This window comes from Filicampus tigris, chromosome 4 (genome assembly GCF_054856515.1).
Source record: "Filicampus tigris isolate MCC_2025a chromosome 4, RoL_Ftig_1.0, whole genome shotgun sequence".
Taxonomy (NCBI): Eukaryota; Metazoa; Chordata; class Actinopteri; order Syngnathiformes; family Syngnathidae; genus Filicampus; species Filicampus tigris.
This window is the reverse complement of record NC_141220.1, coordinates 2,614,455-2,631,502: the sequence shown is the minus strand read 5'-3', so window position 1 is coordinate 2,631,502 and position 17,048 is coordinate 2,614,455. Positions and strand designations below refer to the sequence as shown.

Sequence of the window (17,048 nt, the reverse complement as noted above, 5' to 3'; positions counted from 1 at the left end):
ACCCAGGTGTTTAAAAACATGCTAGGACTCCAAGTACAAGATTCCAGTGGAGGTGACCTTTTGTGTTCTGTATTCATTTCAAAGTAACTCCATTACCTGATTACAGCATTACAGCATGGCAACATGAAGAAGAAATACTGCTTGGCAATACTCACTTAATAGAAACCACCAATTGTAATTGTGTGAAAACAAAAGAAAAAACAATTAAATGCCCCACCTTAACAAGGGCCTCACATTAATGGTTTCAGCACAAGTGATTTAAGTCCTCCGTTAACCACTGTGAGGCGATAGAAGAAACTTGGGAGCAGGACTGCCACTAGCACTAGACCTGAGAGAGCCTCCAAGAGCAAACTTGAGTGCAGGTGTACTGGTGAGTACTTTCTCCCTCTTGAAGTGTTTTCAGGGAACACATTACTATTAGACATATTTGGTGTTGTACTTTGTACAATCAAGTGAAAAATATGCCTTTGGACTAAGGTCAAAGTGAATCTTGCTTCATGCACTTTGGCAAGCTTGGTCAATGATGTTGTAAAGTAGGAACGTGCAGTTAGGGCAGGTAGGGTAAGCAGAGCCTCCTCTCCCCTGCATGTGAAGAGAAAAAAAACTAAAACAACAAAAAACCTAATTATGATTACATTGAATTAGGGCTGTGCAATTAATCGAAATTCAATTACAATTACGATTATTGCGCTCCACGATTACAAAATTGGCATAATCGTAAAAAACGATTATTAATATTTATTTATATCCAACGCACTATGTTTGATTACACAAGGAAATCATACTTGAATTGAAACATTTGCACCTTTTTCTTTAAATTTTATAACTAATTTTATACATTTTATTTTGTCTTTATTTGTTTTACATTTAAACAATTTCTTGTTTTGTAGCAAAATATTACTGATAGTTTGAATAATCGTGATTTCAATTATTACCAAAATAATTATGATTAATATTTGTTTATAATCGAGCAGCCCTACATTGAATTACTTTTCGGTGGTTAATTCTCTAGTCTGTGTTTGACATTGATTTTCTTTCTCAGTCGAATAATGTTGATTATTTCATCATTAAAATAGCTGAATTTTGGCATTTCCTGTTCAAATACATGGGCAAGAAGGGAAGAGCCACTGCGAGAGTCATTGCTCCCTTCATGCCTCAAGCTACCACGCACATATTAATTGACGGAAGAATTACCATGACACAAAAGCAGGAACAGCTCTAGCGGGCTTGACCAATGCACAGTGGGGGCTTAGAAAATAATTTATTAATGTATTGTAGAATATCAAATAAAATGCTGGAGGAGCTTAACTGGGGCTACACAGATTTCTGTCAGAGCTATAGTACCCCCTAGCTCAAGTGGAGTGCCATCCCTTCACAAGAAACATTGCTGTTTCTCATTGTATCAACAATACACATTTTCAATTTTGTCTTGTTAACTAACTTTTAACATTTAGTACATACCTTATCCCTTTGCATACAAAGTATGTCCTTGTCTGGGATATCTCTAGAGCATCAAAATCCCTCCAAGCCATTTTTCAGAATACATTTCTCTGTGCGGGTATAAAGGATAAATCCTTCAACAACAAAGGGTTTGAACAATGTACAGTGAAAGTTGAACAGTGTAAGACATGGTGTCAATGCAACTATGGAATGTCTGCTATCTAGTGGTGAAATGTGATATTACAACTTTTAACAGTGAAACCCCGCGAGGGATATGGACCCGGCCGTCCAGCGAATAGCGAAAATCTATGATTGACTGATGGCCTTTGAAATGCATGCGGCCCGCCAGTTGCACATCCCTGGTCTAATATATTTAATGAATGTGTGTGACATTCTTTAGTGTTTCTGATTCAAGATTGTATGCATGCAGAGTGGAGTGTGTGGAGTTTGCAGTGTTTATACTGAAAAAACAAAACAAGATAAAATTTAAAATATGTATTTATACCATTTTTGTTCATTGGAACAAAGCATATATTTTTAATTTGCATCAAAGATTTAAAAATTGTCATCATGCTGTATTTAAAAGTGCTTTAAACACATTTGGAATAATAAGCAAGCAACTTTATTTATACAGCACATAATTAAAAATAAATTTAAAAGCATTAATAAGAGCTCAATCATAGGCATGGGAAAATAAATTCAGTTTTTAACCTGGACTTGATTCACACTTGGGGCTGACTTCATGCTACCAACAAACAACCTAATTAAGTGTTTTATCGTTCAATTAATTTTTGGGGCCCAAATGGCTAACATTGTACAAAACACAACAAGGGAAACCTGTTCTTAATACGAGCAGGGCATTTGACTAAGAATTTCCCAGTCCGTTTATCGCATTCCGCCTGCATCTGAGGTACCCTTCCGCCGCCCATCTATCTGCCTTTTTGTCCAGCCAGAACAAATGGTAATCGCCTATAGGCTAGTCCGCCAATCATTTTAAACGGCTTCCATTTGCGTTTCCGTCTCTAAACTTTGACCAACTTCCACTCGCACCAACATTCCTAAATGTTGATTAGCTGCTTTACAGAAGGCAACCACTGTTCAGATGTCACGAAGGCAAACAAAAATGTTAGCATCAAAAATGTTTGCATCTCTGTTCTGCTTGATTTTTGTTTCCACAAATATCTCTTGTTTTGCAGATTGTGAGAGATGCATGTGAATTTTGTAAAAATTAGCTATGATCTCCTGCTGATTACTAGAGAACAGAAAAGTTAGAAAGATGGAATTATACTTTTTTTAAATGACCACTTGGAACAGATATGACACCAGGATCACCAAGGTAGAATTTAACTTTTTATGTCCGCTGGGTAACCCCCGAAATTCTTGATTAAATGACGATATACCGCCAATAAGCATTTTTTTCAAATAGTGGGGGATGGTCCCATCGCCAAAATATTTTTTAACAATTGAAAAATAAATCTGCAAATCGGTGTATCCGTGGGTGACAAACCGCAAATATCCACTGGGTATCCACTGTGTTCTACAATGCAAGCATTTATTGTCAAATACTTTTGTATAGTGAAAAGCTTATGTATGGCAGGGACTCGGTGTGACTGTGGACTTTGCTGGCTCCATGTTCGTCAATGATAGCATAATAAATCAGCAATTAGCAACTGAACAAACATTTTGATTCCCTAAAAAGCTGTGGTGTCAGTTGATACAATGGTTCTGTCCGACGGCAAAGACATGAAGATGGGCAGAGAGTTATCAGCCTCTTCCCAAGGACAGTCCAGGTGCCTCATGAAAAGGCATGGAACCTGGACCCCAACAAACTGACACTGTCCAAGCATTCAGCTCTCCCATCATGTTCACCTAATAGACTTTTTCTCGATGTAGATTTACCGTTCCTTTTCACTGTCTTTCAGGACAACAGTCACAATGATAATTCTCAAGGTGATCACTGTTGCCCTTGTGGTGATTGGTAAGTTATCAAACTATCAACTCTCAAGGAACAAAGAGTAAGCGAAAGGTCACCATGTAACAAAGTTCTCAACTTTTTATCACAGGAAGCAGCTGTCTTTCTACGAAGATAAAGAGACAAGCGGCAGTTACTCCAGATGACAACTCAGCTCGTCCACCTGGACCACCTTCAGGCCCACCATCTCAACCACCTTCAGGTCCACCTTCAGACCCACCTTCTGGACCACCTTCAGGCCCACCTTCTGGACCACCTTCTGGACCACCTTCTGGACCACCTTCTGGACCACCTTCTGGACCACCTGGAAAACCTGGACCAGAGGGTCCACCAGGACCAGAAGGACCACCAGGACCCGAGGGTCCAGAAGGGCCACATGGTCCACCTGGACCACCTGGAGCAGATGGTCATCCAGGACCAGCTGGAGCAGATGGGCCACCAGGACCACCTGGAGCAGATGGACCACCAGGACCACCTGGAGCAGATGGGCCACCAGGACCACCTGGCGCACATGGGCCACCAGGACCACCTGGGCCACCAGGACTTAGTCTACCAGGACCACCTGGACCACCTGGACGTCCAGGGCCACCATTACCTTATCCATATGGGCAACCGCTACCTTGGCCACCGGGGCCACCACATTATTACCCACCTGGGCCACCACCTTATTGGCCACCTGGGCCATATTATTGACCACCTAGACCACCAACGTCTTGGCCACCTGAAACACCTCGTGTGCCACCACCAGCTGATGAAACCGTTTTTAATCCATCATTTTAACAACCAGGGTCATCGGTTACTGTGGATGAAAATGACCCACCTTTCCAAGCTGGATGACCACCTGGACCACATTTTATTTCACATCACAATTAGCCACCCAGGCAAATACAAGACACCGGTGCAACCCCCTGTTATCCTGGATAAAAAAACATCCACCTGGAGACCAAATTGTCAACCTGTGCCACCACTTGTCCCGCCTGGACCACCATCAGGACAACATCTGCCAACACCAATTACTCCAGATGAAAACGACCCACCTGGACCACCAGTTGGACCACCACCTGGGCTACCTCGACATGTCATCGCAGACAATAGAAAGTGAATTATTTTTATTCCAAAAGAAAACTTGCCATTAAGCATTCAGTCCTAATAGTAATGGTCATTGTGTGGTTGTTGAGGTGTGAGTGCAAGATTCCCATCCTTGCCACGTGCGCTCCATTCTAATAATAAAGATGATTTTTCTTCTTAACAACTTGGTTGCTTGAATGTGACCTCGACTCAGACGTTCTCTCCTTTGTGTTCATAGACACGATCATGTTTCCTGGTATGACATCAGAGAGCAAATGCCTGCTGACTTATAAAAATAATAATAGTCATCATCATCATCCATATATACAATCTTTTTCCACTTAACCAACTCAACTTTATTTATAGAGAAATTTAAAACAACCTTTGCTGCATACAAAGTGATAAAAAAAATAGTCATACAAAGAGTGAGAACAAATTAATGTTACAAATGCAGCAGACACCAAAAAACACGAAAACAATGCAGTCCTGTGCTGAGTTAAAAGCCATAGAATAAAAATGTGTTTTAAGACAAGTTTTAAAAATGACAGAAGGGGCTTGCCTAACATTTAACGGAAGGTCATTCCAAAGGGAGGGACTGGGAAAGGCAAGGCTTAATCCCCGCTGATCCTCGGCTTTTTCCTCGCTACCTCCAGTCTCATCTGGTCCGCTGACCTGAAGCACGTGCGTATGGGTGGAGGAGCTCAGAGAGGTTAGGTGTGGCGAGACCACTTAAAGGTTTGAAAGCAGATAAAAGTATCTTAAAATGTACAGGGAGCCAGTGAAGGGACACCAGAATTGGAATGTTGTGCTCCCTCCTACAAGCACCAGTTAGGAGGCAAGCAGAAGCATTTTGGACCAACTGGAGACGCTTGAGAGAGGACTGGCCGACTACAAAATAAAGTGTGTTACAGTAATCCATCGGAGATGTAACGAAGGCATGAATTACTGTTCCTAAGTGCTGTTGAGAAAGGAAAGGCTTTATCTTAGCTAGCTGCCTAAAATGAAAATAGATGGATCAAAAAGCAGCACCTATTTGTGTTGTTTTTGGCAGCCTATTTTTGTTAGAAACTAGTCTTGGTGTCAAGCTGTCAATATAATTTATATTAGTTTTAGTCATGTTCATACTCTTTTTAGTCTAGTCAAGTCTTGACTTAAAGTCTGAGCATTTTAGTCTTACTTTAGTCAGAATTGCCCATGACTATTTTAGTGAAAGATGACTAATGGCATTTCAGCAGAGGTGGCATATACAGTTTCAGAAAGTGAAAACTTTGCCACAGTTTGGATTTAGCCACAGGTGCTTCTACTCAACCGGCAGGTAAATGAGCACATTCACCTGCGTGTATATATATATATATATATATATATATATATAATTTATTATTAAATAACTATAATGCGAACTTTAACAGTATAAAAAAATAAAATACTTCTACTACAACAACTGTTTCAGAACAAACATCAACAGTCAAGCCAAAGCGAATTATCGATCCCAGGACAATAGTATCAATCCGATCCGAGTACTTACTTAGTATCGATAATATCGGTATTGGATCGATCCACCCTCCCCCTACTCTACACTCACTGGTGGTGACAAAGCTATGGCCTCCATAAATTGAGCACATGTTCCCTCGTTAATGTACCTCTTCTTTAGCAAAAGGGAAGAAGTTGTTTGAATATTCTGAGCAATCAGTAAATCAAGCAAAAATACAAAAATGGTCCAATAAGGCCAAGTCAGAAACCACAACAGAAGTAATATCAACCCCTTTTGAGATAACCAAATTCAGAGTGTGACCATAAATGTGATTCGGTTCTTTAACGTGCTGACACAAATCAAACATGTCCAATATAGTAGAAAATTCTTTGGCATTGCCATCCTTCATATTGTCAATGTGAATGTTGAAATCCCCGGTTAAGATAAAACAGTTGAAATCAGGAGAGACAAGTGATAATAATTATGAAAAATCATCAATAAAACTTGCAGTGTCCTGGACCTGTAAATGAATTTTTGGACCACCCTTAAAATAAAACTGAGATATTAAAAAATAAAATCACCAAATGAAATCTCTTTACACTGGAATTAATCTTTGAATTGAAAAGGTGGTGCTTCATTGAGAACAGTAGCACTTGTGTGTTCTGTTAACCGTGTTTCTGTCAAAAAAGAAAATCTAAACTATGAGAAATTATAAAGTCATTAACTAAGCATGACTTGTTAGAGATATAATATTAATTAAATCTAGTTTTGTGGTGTTTACACTTATCTCTGTTATCTTCACAGTTGTACGTGGAACAATTAATAGATTATATTGATTCACCCTGCAAGTTGACTGGAACCGATTCTTTCTTGTTCTATTTAATGTAGGGATTCTACTGGGTCCCAGCTTGCTCTGAGAATGGCATTAAGTGACAAAATCACTATATCAAGGACCTTTAACATATCATACCATGTTATCTTTGAATCTTGGAGAGGGTGCTATGCATTTCTTGGTAGCTGGTTGTCTTTGGAGGCCTGATATCTTTAGAGACAGCCTTTGCAGACCCTGGGTGATGTGTTGTAAATCTGGTGATGAGGCAGAGTTGAAGGTTGTTTGCCTCTCTGTGTCCTTCGGCCTTATCTGCACACTCATGTTTGGGTTTGCCATCCCAACAGTATGATGCAAGTGTTCTCCAAGTAATCTGCAACCAGTGAGATTTGGATGCACACCATCAGGTCTGTAGCGTTCCCTGCAGTTCCAAAAGATGTTAAAGTGAGCGGTGAATTTAAACCCATGGGCGATGCATGCCTGTGACAACCATGTATTTAGGCCAAGAAGTCTGGAGAAACGTTCGCTTCCATTCCCCATAGATGGAATACGGCCTGTGTGTTCCATACTGACACAGGCTTTCCAACACCAGAGAAAAGTCTGCTTTCAGGATCTCAGATCCAGTTTTCTTTCTGAGAAAATCAAAAGGCCCTGTGTGAATAATGATCTTGATGCCATCTGGATGTGTAGACAGAATGGTCAGCAGGATCTCTGTCAGTTCCTTGACTGATAGATCTAAAAGCGTTAGTTTTTCCATTTTTGCCATTCTTACATGCTGTGTTATTAAGTCCCAATTAGAATTGTGTCTATTTCCTTTTTTGTGTAGGTGGTGGTAGCTCTAGCCTTCATGAATATGTAATTTTAGCTTCTCCTCATGCTTTGGTTAGCCCTTGGTTGAGTTCTGGGGCTGTTTCTCATGGGTTGACTAATCCTTGCATTGCAGTTAACTTCACTCAAATCATTTGAAGTTAACGCGTCAAATATATTGTGCAGTGAAACTTCAGCTGAGTGAGTGCTGGAACTTTAACGTTTCTGCTGGGTTTACCTCTGCGACAGACAACTTCAGACCAGTTCCTGGCTGGTGCTTATGACTTTGGTCTGTTCCAGTGGGCCAGATCAGTTATAACTTCCGGTTTGGGAGGTTCCCCAGCTATTCCAGTGTCATTTGGACACATTAAAGGAAGTTTGTCAGCCAGGTCTGAAGCAGGAGGCTCGGCACCAGATGTGGTCCCACCAATGAAGGTTTCACTTAGTCCATTTGTATTTGAAGGTTCCGTAGCCTGTACAGGCACTGCAAAAGAGTCAATAAATTACTCGCGTCCACGAATGTGTTGCAGTGTTTCAATCCTCTTCTCCAGCTCTCTTATCCTCACAGAGAGCCGCTCACATTCTGTACAGCTCACCGATACTGTCTGATTTGGAGACATTCTTCCTTAAGTGCTCCAATGATAGCCTACTATCAACTACAACCAGGAGTTGTTGCCAGTAGAGATAAGAAGAAGAAAAAAAACAGAAAAAATGCAACCAAAGGGAGAGCAAGCAGGAAGCATCCGCACGGGAGTCAAGCAGGAACCAACACTTTACCAAAATTCAACATTGATTTAACATCTTTTGCTATCTGGTGTACTCTAGTCTAATCTAGTTTTAATCAATGGAAACTGATGACATTTTAGTCTTGTTTTAGTCAATTTTTTTTTTTACTCTTTTCAGCAATCAACCCTGTCAATATAGTGTAAGGCAGTGGTCACCAACCTTTTTTCTGCCACGGACCGGTTCATACAAGTCTATACTCTTCACGGCCCTGTAATTATTCCCCGTCTGGGGGGGACTTTCCATATACGTCTGTTTATTTTATTCATTTGCTAGCTTTAATATTAACTTGACATGCATTAAGAGTCATAGATGGGTGTAACGGAGAGAACTCGGTCACTTTTCAAAATAAAATGTTTTTCAGCCTCGGATAGTAAAGAAGACGGAAGTACGGTACTTTTTTTTTCCTTTCTTTCTTTCATCTGTGTGGCCCGCCGCGGCCCGGATCAAAGTGACCCCTGGTGTAAGGCACTAATAGTATCGACGAAAGCAACGTTTTTCTTTAACCAAACCCAATCATTACCTTAAAACAGGGGTTGGGAACCTTTTTGACTAAGAGAGCCATGAAAGCAAAATATTTGGAAATTTGTTTCAGTGAGAGCTATGAAATATATTTTAAAAGTAAATTCAACTAAATATCAGTATAATAAGCCTCCGAATGTTTTCTTTTAAATTATGTTGTTATAATACTCACCATTAATGCGACTTATGGTGCTGCATGGATTTGCTGATGTCTTTGTAGTCTGGTTGGTACTTGGTGAGGTTAAGCTTCATGCAAGCGTTGAGATGTTCATCCATTAAACGTGATCGTAGATTAGACAAGATGTTTTTAAGATGTGAGAATGACTGCTCACATACATACGTAGATCCGAACATGGTCAATACAGCAATACTCACACGCTGCAGTGTATGGTATGTGAGGTATGTGACAAGGAAGCACATTCCATGTTTTGAGGTTCAGCTGGTCTTCAGATTGAAGTTTTTTCATTTCTGCCCATGTGCTTGCTTGCCAGCTCTGCTTACTGTCGTGTGATTCTCTCCAAATCTTCATTCAATGACTTGAACTTGTTCACCCACATGTCTTAGGCCTTCAGGTCAGCCACTTCTGCTTCAAAATCTCTGATGGAGACACCAGGAATGTAACTCAGGTTGGCTATGTTCAAGTGAACATTCGTTTGGATGGGTGATGAACTTAAGAAAACGAGAGTGGTTACAAAATTCCCCAAAGCGTGCTTTGAAGGACTGTAGGAGACTGGATGTGAAGCCTGTGTGGAATTGTGGTAGGAGACCTCTGTACACTGTGCAAAATGTAGAAGTAACACTTCCGACAATGTCATCTTTGAAGTTACGTAGCTGTCAGATGCCTTTTCTGTTCTGAGATCCTTTATTGAAGAGCAGTAACATTTAACATTCTTAACCAGGAGTTTCTGTTCAGGTTAAACAGTTCAGACTAGTGTTGACTTGTACTACAAATACCACCAAAATATATCCTTCAAAGAGCGTGTTTTAAAAGAAAAAAATACTTATTTTTCCATCAAGTTTGAGCCTGTCCTTGAGTGCAGACATTTGGTCTGAAATTTGATGTCAACTTTTTCTGCTGCCAAACAAGGGGGGAAAGCTGTGCTAAACACAGGTATTTCTGTTACAATTATACGGGTACTATTCAAAACAACCCTTGCATTTGTTCCGACAAAGTGTGGTCAAAAATAGTTTTTACACATTGCGCTATGTTGTGTTTATAAGATAAAGTAATGCCTCTTTAAAGGCTGCAAATTCATTGTTTACTGCCCCCTCCACACAGGCATGTGTCACTTAAGGATGCCTGTCTAAAAGGTGCAGAAAAGCAGGTAAAGTATAGTTTTAGCATTTCTAATACACACAGTCAAAAAGAAATTTACAGGAAGTGTGACTCACAGCACACAGCAGATAACTTTCAGAAAGACAAAGATAAACAGTTTAACCCTAGAGCAGTTTATAAAAGTAGAGAGTAGACGTGACAAATGTTTTTTACATGATTAAGGATCCCACACCATTTCTATATCCTGATACTACCAAATGCAATCTTCAAAGCAAAGAAAAAAAAACACTATGTATAGTCATAAAAGATGTATGAGTTTTTAACTAAACACTTCTTCATAGGTGCAAAAGTTGTTTTTTACTCATCACAGAATGAGCCACACCGTATTTGCTGAATCCGTCAACTGCTACTACGGGTGACTCCAAACATGACAAGCTTTTCATTTTGATCTATATGAGGGAATAGAAAATACCACTTTCGTCAAAGTCCACTGATAGTGTAGTGGTACACACGCCTGAGTTGTGTGCGGGCAGCGTGGGATCGATTCCCGCTCAGTGACAGTGTCTATGTGTGCCCTGCGACTGGCTGGCGACCAGTTCGGGGTGTAGTCTGCCTTCGCCCATTGACGGCTGGGATAGGCTCCAGCAACTCCCCGCGACCCTGTATAGGATAAGCGGTTTGGAAGATGACATGACATGACTTTCGTCAAACTTTTGACAGGCGTGATGTCACAGGAAGTCCTGCCTTAACCACGCCCCTTTTATGACATCACGCCCTGTTTGTATATTTTCAAGAACGTCTTTTCTATAAAATTGTCAAGCCAATGTTGAAGTGTTATTTGTTATGAAAAAAAGGCAAGTCTTGTAAAATGTATTTTATTTTCTACAGTATTTAAAATACTTCTATCCCTACCTATCTTCATGAATAACAAACGTGTGTAATCAATACATTTTTTTTCATATATTTAGATCTGATCTTTTTACAGATAGACGTCTAGATTATGGATTTATTGATTCTAGTAAGTGTATATACAAAATAAAATTTTGAAATTATTTATAGCGGATTCATAATACTCATTTTATACATTTTCTTTTTTATTTATTTATTTACTATTTTTTTAACAGCTACTCAAACCAGAGACACTTTCACACAAGTGGATGTGAAGCAAGAATTCCATTCATCTCCTATAGACCATCTAGGTAAATATGTTTTGTTTTTTTTAATCAAATGGTTTGTAATAAAGAAGAATTTGCAAAATATGTTTTTATTTTATTCTCTATAGAAAACGGAGATTCTTCACCTCAATGGTCTTCTGGAAATGAAAATGATGATGATGATGATGATGATGATTAGAATCCATTCTCAATCATAGATCAACATCCAGGTAAATTAATATATTTTCAAGAATGTCTTTTCTATAAAATTGTCAAGCCAATGTTGAAGTATTATTTGTTATGAAAAAAAAGCAAGCCTTGTAAAATATATCTTATTTTCTACCGAAAACAAAAATTCTCCATCTCAATGTTCTCCTGGAAATGAAAGTAATGATGAACATGAGGATACATTCTCCAGCGTGGATCAACATTCAGGTATGTATTTTCAAGAACACTTTTTTTTTTTTTTTTTTTACAAATTGGTCAGCCTCAACATTTAAAATCAGGACTTAATCATCAACATTTACCTGATGAATGTATATATTTATTAATAATACAATTAATGTGTAGACTAATTATATAGACTCTGTATTTGATCATTATCTGCTATTGTTGACCTTCTTTTCTTTATTAATAATGCAATTATTGTGTAGACTCATGTTTAATCACCTACATAAAGTTTTTTTTCAAATTGTTCAGTCTCAACCTTTACATTCTTTCACATTTATTATTGTTGACCTTCCATATCTGTCAACCCCGGGCTGTGCTGAATCTTACAAAAGTTGTAAATTGCCCGTACATTTCTGTATATAATCTTACACATACAGGTTCAACATGTAATCAAGGCTAGAGAGAAATTTCTTGTTACAGAGTAACCTTGTCACATCATAAAAGTGTGTGTCGTAATAATAATCTTCCTCCTCCACAGATTGACACGAGTGATGACTCTGACTAGGGTGATCATTTTTACAACCGTCACATTGTATATTTCACTAACACACCTTGCAACAAGTGGATGATTGACTGTTTGACACATTTATATCTAGAAGCAGTCAACCAGCCATATGGCATCATCCATGCGAGATCCTCCTCCTCTGACTCCTCCTTCTCGGGCTCCGAGAACCGTTTGTTGAAAAAAGGCATAAGAAGAAGAAGAATTAAAATAGAGGCCTTTTCTGAAACCATCTAAAACTTTTCCCAACCTGTGATGGCTTAATTGTACATTAACCTGATGAATGGATGGGAAACATTCTTACGCATTGTAATAGAAAAGGAACTTTAATTCAGAGTCATTCGTTGACACCTTCATTTTTTATGACTTGAAAGGTCATGGGTTATTTGGAATATCAAATGGTTGGGAGGTCAGCTCCGTATTGGAATGATTAGGAAGCAGAGGGGTATGCTTCAACTATAACACATTTTTGTGATGCATATTGTGGTGTAACACGCACGTAAACACACACACACGCACCCACGCACGCACACACACACACCCCATCATGATGCAGTCAGGAAGATCTGTTTTACTTTCTGTTTAGACCCGAGTGTATGGTAGCGCCCCATAGATGAGGGGAGGAGGTCTAAAAAACGTGCCTGGACAAATACCCGAGGTGATACAATGAGGTTCAGTTACAGGGCCTAAAAACATGTCTGAACAGGCCCAGGTGACATCACCGTCCAAACTAGTCTGAACAGGCCTATAAAAACATGTCCGGACTTGTTCCTTATGTTAAAAAGGGGGTGGGGGAAATAGGAAGTGAGGTCAAAATGGGGGAAGGAAATGACGTATGGCAACGTAAAATAGCCGACCGGAAATGACGTATGGCAATGCAAAATGGCGGACATGATGTTTCGGGGCGGGGTTAGGGGCAACATTTCCGGACTACAAAATGACACCAGTTCCTGGTTAGTTCGGGACTACAAAGGGGCGTGGCTTGGGAACGGGAATTTCCGGACTACAAAATGACATCACTTCCGTTGTATTTCGGGACTACAAAGGGGCGTGGTTCCCCTAAAACCCCCTTTAGAGTCTATAATCAGCCTGGTAGGGTGTGGGGTAGAGATTGCGGGCACCTTAAACAGACAGAAAAAAAACATGTCAACAATTAAACATTTTTCAGTCCCATATATTTTTATTTATGGATTTATTAATACTAGTGTATTACGGCCTTTTATTGTCTTTATTTATTGTCTACTGTTTGTAAAGTGCTTTGTTACAGCTCTAGCTGTTATGAAATGTGCTATATAAATAAAATGCTATTGTATTGTATTGTATTGTATTGTATAAGCTCAAACATTTCAAAAGTATGATTACAATATTTAGGGCAACGTTATAGGTCTACCTGCTGTCTTGTTTCATGCTAGGGCAAGTGCATTAATTTGAGAATTGATCCAATATGTTTTTCTGCAGCGTGCACTCATTTTGTAGCTAAATATCCCTTCATCATTCTTCTTCCATAGGAAGGCCCTGTCTGAAAAATATAAGAGAAGAATTCAAACTTCTTCACACATTTGGATACATTACAATCGGTGTACAATATGTATATTTTGATCAGGATCTGCACATAGTCACTGATAACTTGATAATCAATGTCATCTAGGCTTTGACATCACATAAAATTAAATTTCCAGCAAATTAGTAAAAACAATTCCACATTTCTAAGAATAACATTGCATTGCAAATGTGGGGCCCATAGTAGTTGTTGTTGGACAATGTTGGGTACATAAGTTGATGACATCCATGCTCCTCACCCATGTTTATCTTTTTTTTGTTATTATTTCGGTTCAATAATTTTCAACACCTTTATGTGCAAGTATTACAGTATTTTATCAGTGGCTAACTAAAATAATATTTGTAAGGTTAATTAAGGCACCTGAGACAGCTACGGGGTCCTTTTGACCCGGAAGTCAGTAGACAGTGCAGCTCATCACTGCAACTGTCGCTGATGTGCTGTGTGTTAAAGAAGTAAAGACACTTTTTTTCAAAACCCCCGCATGCTTGGAATTATTCGTGTCCATGCGTGCGACAAATATTGGAAGCACCGCTGGGATGATTAACGCGAAGCTCACGGAAACTCACACACAAGCACGCGTCGCGTAGAAGATGACGTGATCGCGCAGCAGCGAGTGTGAGGTGACATCAAAGCAGAATGGATTTGGAAGAGTTGGTAGAGATCGCGGCACACAAATTGTGGCTTTTAAAGCTTGACCAGCTGGAGCAAGTGTGTATTGAGGCCAAGATCCAATGAAGATGTGACAACAAAGCGAGCATTAATCAGAAACATTACAGAAACTATAGACAGTGTTATCAATGATGAAGAGGATGAAGTTGCAGCATGTTACTTGAAGAAAATATTGAGATTAACCAAACAAACACTAAATCAACGAAATGTGAGAGATTCAGGGAGTATCTGTATTATGGACCTTCAAAAAAAATTAAAAAGTACAAGTGACCTATTGTGAAGGAGAAGTATTTGCAGTTAAATGTGAAAAAAATAAAATAAAGTGTCCAGGGAGAGAAAAGCTCTTTGGCTTCCTTCACTGTGTACACTAATAACAATCCATTAACCTATGTCCAAACTACAGCTAAACTGAATGCTACAACACACAGGTGGATTGCAGAGCTCGCAGACTTCAAGTTTTCAATCAAATACCGCCCAGGGAAGGCGAACCGAGATGCAGATGGCTTATCAAGGATGCCACTAGACATAGAGAAGTACATCCAGTCCTGCTCACAGGAGATGGAACCAGAGGTAATCACAGCCATCACACAGATTCTCCAATTTGGATCTGACGCAAGTGAGCCATGGATGTGTCCAGTTAGCATTTCTGCAGCATGTGACCAAGTGGAAACAGAGCAAAAGGCATCCAGAGTGACGGAAATTTCCTCAGAAAAAATAAAGTAGGCACAAGAAAAAGACTCAGTAATTGGAAAGGTGAGGGAGTAGGTGTTAACTGGACAGTGGCCTAACCTGAAGGGAAGGGATAAGAATGATGACACATCTGTCCTCTTAAGAGAAAGACACAAGTTATGTGTCAACCAGGAAGGTCTTTTGTATCGGAAGTCTGCAACTCGATCCCAGTTAGTACTTCCAGCAGCATTCCGTCAACTCATTTATCAGGAACTCCGTGAGAAAATGGGACATCTTGGATTGGAGCGGACATTGAGCCTCATTCGTGATAGATTTTACTGGCCACACATGCCGAGAGATGTAACTCATTTTGTGACACAAGTGTGTAGTTGCCTCAAACGGAAGCGTCCAAGCAAGCAAGTAAGAGCACATTGTTGAACATTGTGACAACATACCCCTTTGAGTTGGTCTCAAAAGACTTCCTGCACCTGGAGAGCTGCAAAGGCGGATATGAGTATATCCTAGTGGTGATTGACCATTTTACGCGGTTCGCTCAGGCCTATGCTTGTACCAATAAATCTGCAAAAACCGCTGCTGAAAAGATCTTTGGAGACTTTGTACTCAAGTGTGGATTTCCTTCAAAGCTACATCATGATCAGGGAATTTGAGAACAAGCTATTCTCCAAACTTGAGGAGTACAGTGGCATCAAAGGGTCACATACAACTCCCTCACTGGCAACAGTCAAGCAGAAAGATTTAATCAAACACTCTTGTCCATGTTGAGAAACACTGCCAGAGGGATCAAAGTCAGACTGGAAGAGTTCTTTTGCCAAGGTGGTACATGCATACAACTGCACCCGGAGCGAGGCAACAGGCTATGCCCCGTATTATGTCCTGTTTGGTCGGAACCCTCGTCTTCCAGTGGATATCATGTTTGGCTTAACACCAATTGATCAGACTCACTCTCACAGCGAATATGCCAGTAAGTGGAGGAAGCGGATGCAGGAGGCATATAAATTGGCTTTACAGACTGCTCAGAAAGGACAAGAAAGGTCAAAAAGGCTCTATGATCAAAAGGTTTATGGAGCAGAGCTGCAGCCAGGATGTCGAGTATTAGTAAAGAACTTCAAGGACAGAGGAGGACCTGGCAAGCAAAGGTTGTATTGGGAGGATCAAGTCCATGTTGTGGTCGAGAGGAAACAGAAAGACAGCCCAGTCTATGTAATTTGACCTGAGAATGGTACTGGAAGGACTAGAGTACTCCACAGGAACCTTGCACTGCCCTGTAACTTCCTGCCTATTGAACAGGAGATGGTGGATAAAAAGGAAAAGGGGAAACAAATCTCAAGACCAAAAGAATTGAAGAAAAGACAATTGAGACGGGAAGGGACGGATACGGAAAGAAGTTCAGACGACATCGGCTGTTGGAGAGATATCACCACTCGTCCAGTAGAACCCTCAGACCAACCTAAACATAAGCTGAGAGTGGAGGCGGAAGAATTCCACCCGAGGATTGAGGGAGATCACGTCGATGAAGGAGATGAGCAATCAGATGGCGATGATGGTCGAATGGTCGAGCCTGAAAGAGAGGTGTCACCCCTCGCAGAAATGGACTCTGAAAGGGAGGTGTCATCTGATGAAGTGGATGAGATCGACCCACAGCCATCACGAATGAGAAAGTATCCTTTTCGAAACAGACAACCACCCAAAACACTTACCTATGCGACACTAGGTCAACCCTCAGTCACACGTAGATAGTGTAAGTAGTGTTGACCGTTGAAGTTAATGTTCAAAGTAACTCAGTATGTTGTAAAATGTTGCATTATTAAGATAATAGTGAATAGATGTAGTATTACAGAAAAAGTTTTGAAGTTG

General features: G+C 40.0%; 1 protein-coding gene across 1 annotated transcript; it reads left to right on the top strand.

Moving 5' to 3' along the window:
* Positions 1-297: 297 nt before the first annotated feature.
* On the top strand, positions 298-4,631 carry LOC147148099 (uncharacterized). Its single transcript, XM_086028839.1, has 3 exons — positions 298-370; positions 3,363-3,418; positions 3,504-4,631. The coding sequence occupies exon 3, from the start codon at positions 3,555-3,557 to the stop codon at positions 4,512-4,514; it is 960 nt and encodes a 319-aa protein (XP_085884965.1). The 5' UTR covers positions 298-370; positions 3,363-3,418; positions 3,504-3,554; the 3' UTR covers positions 4,515-4,631.
* The last annotated feature ends 12,417 nt before the right edge of the window (positions 4,632-17,048 follow it).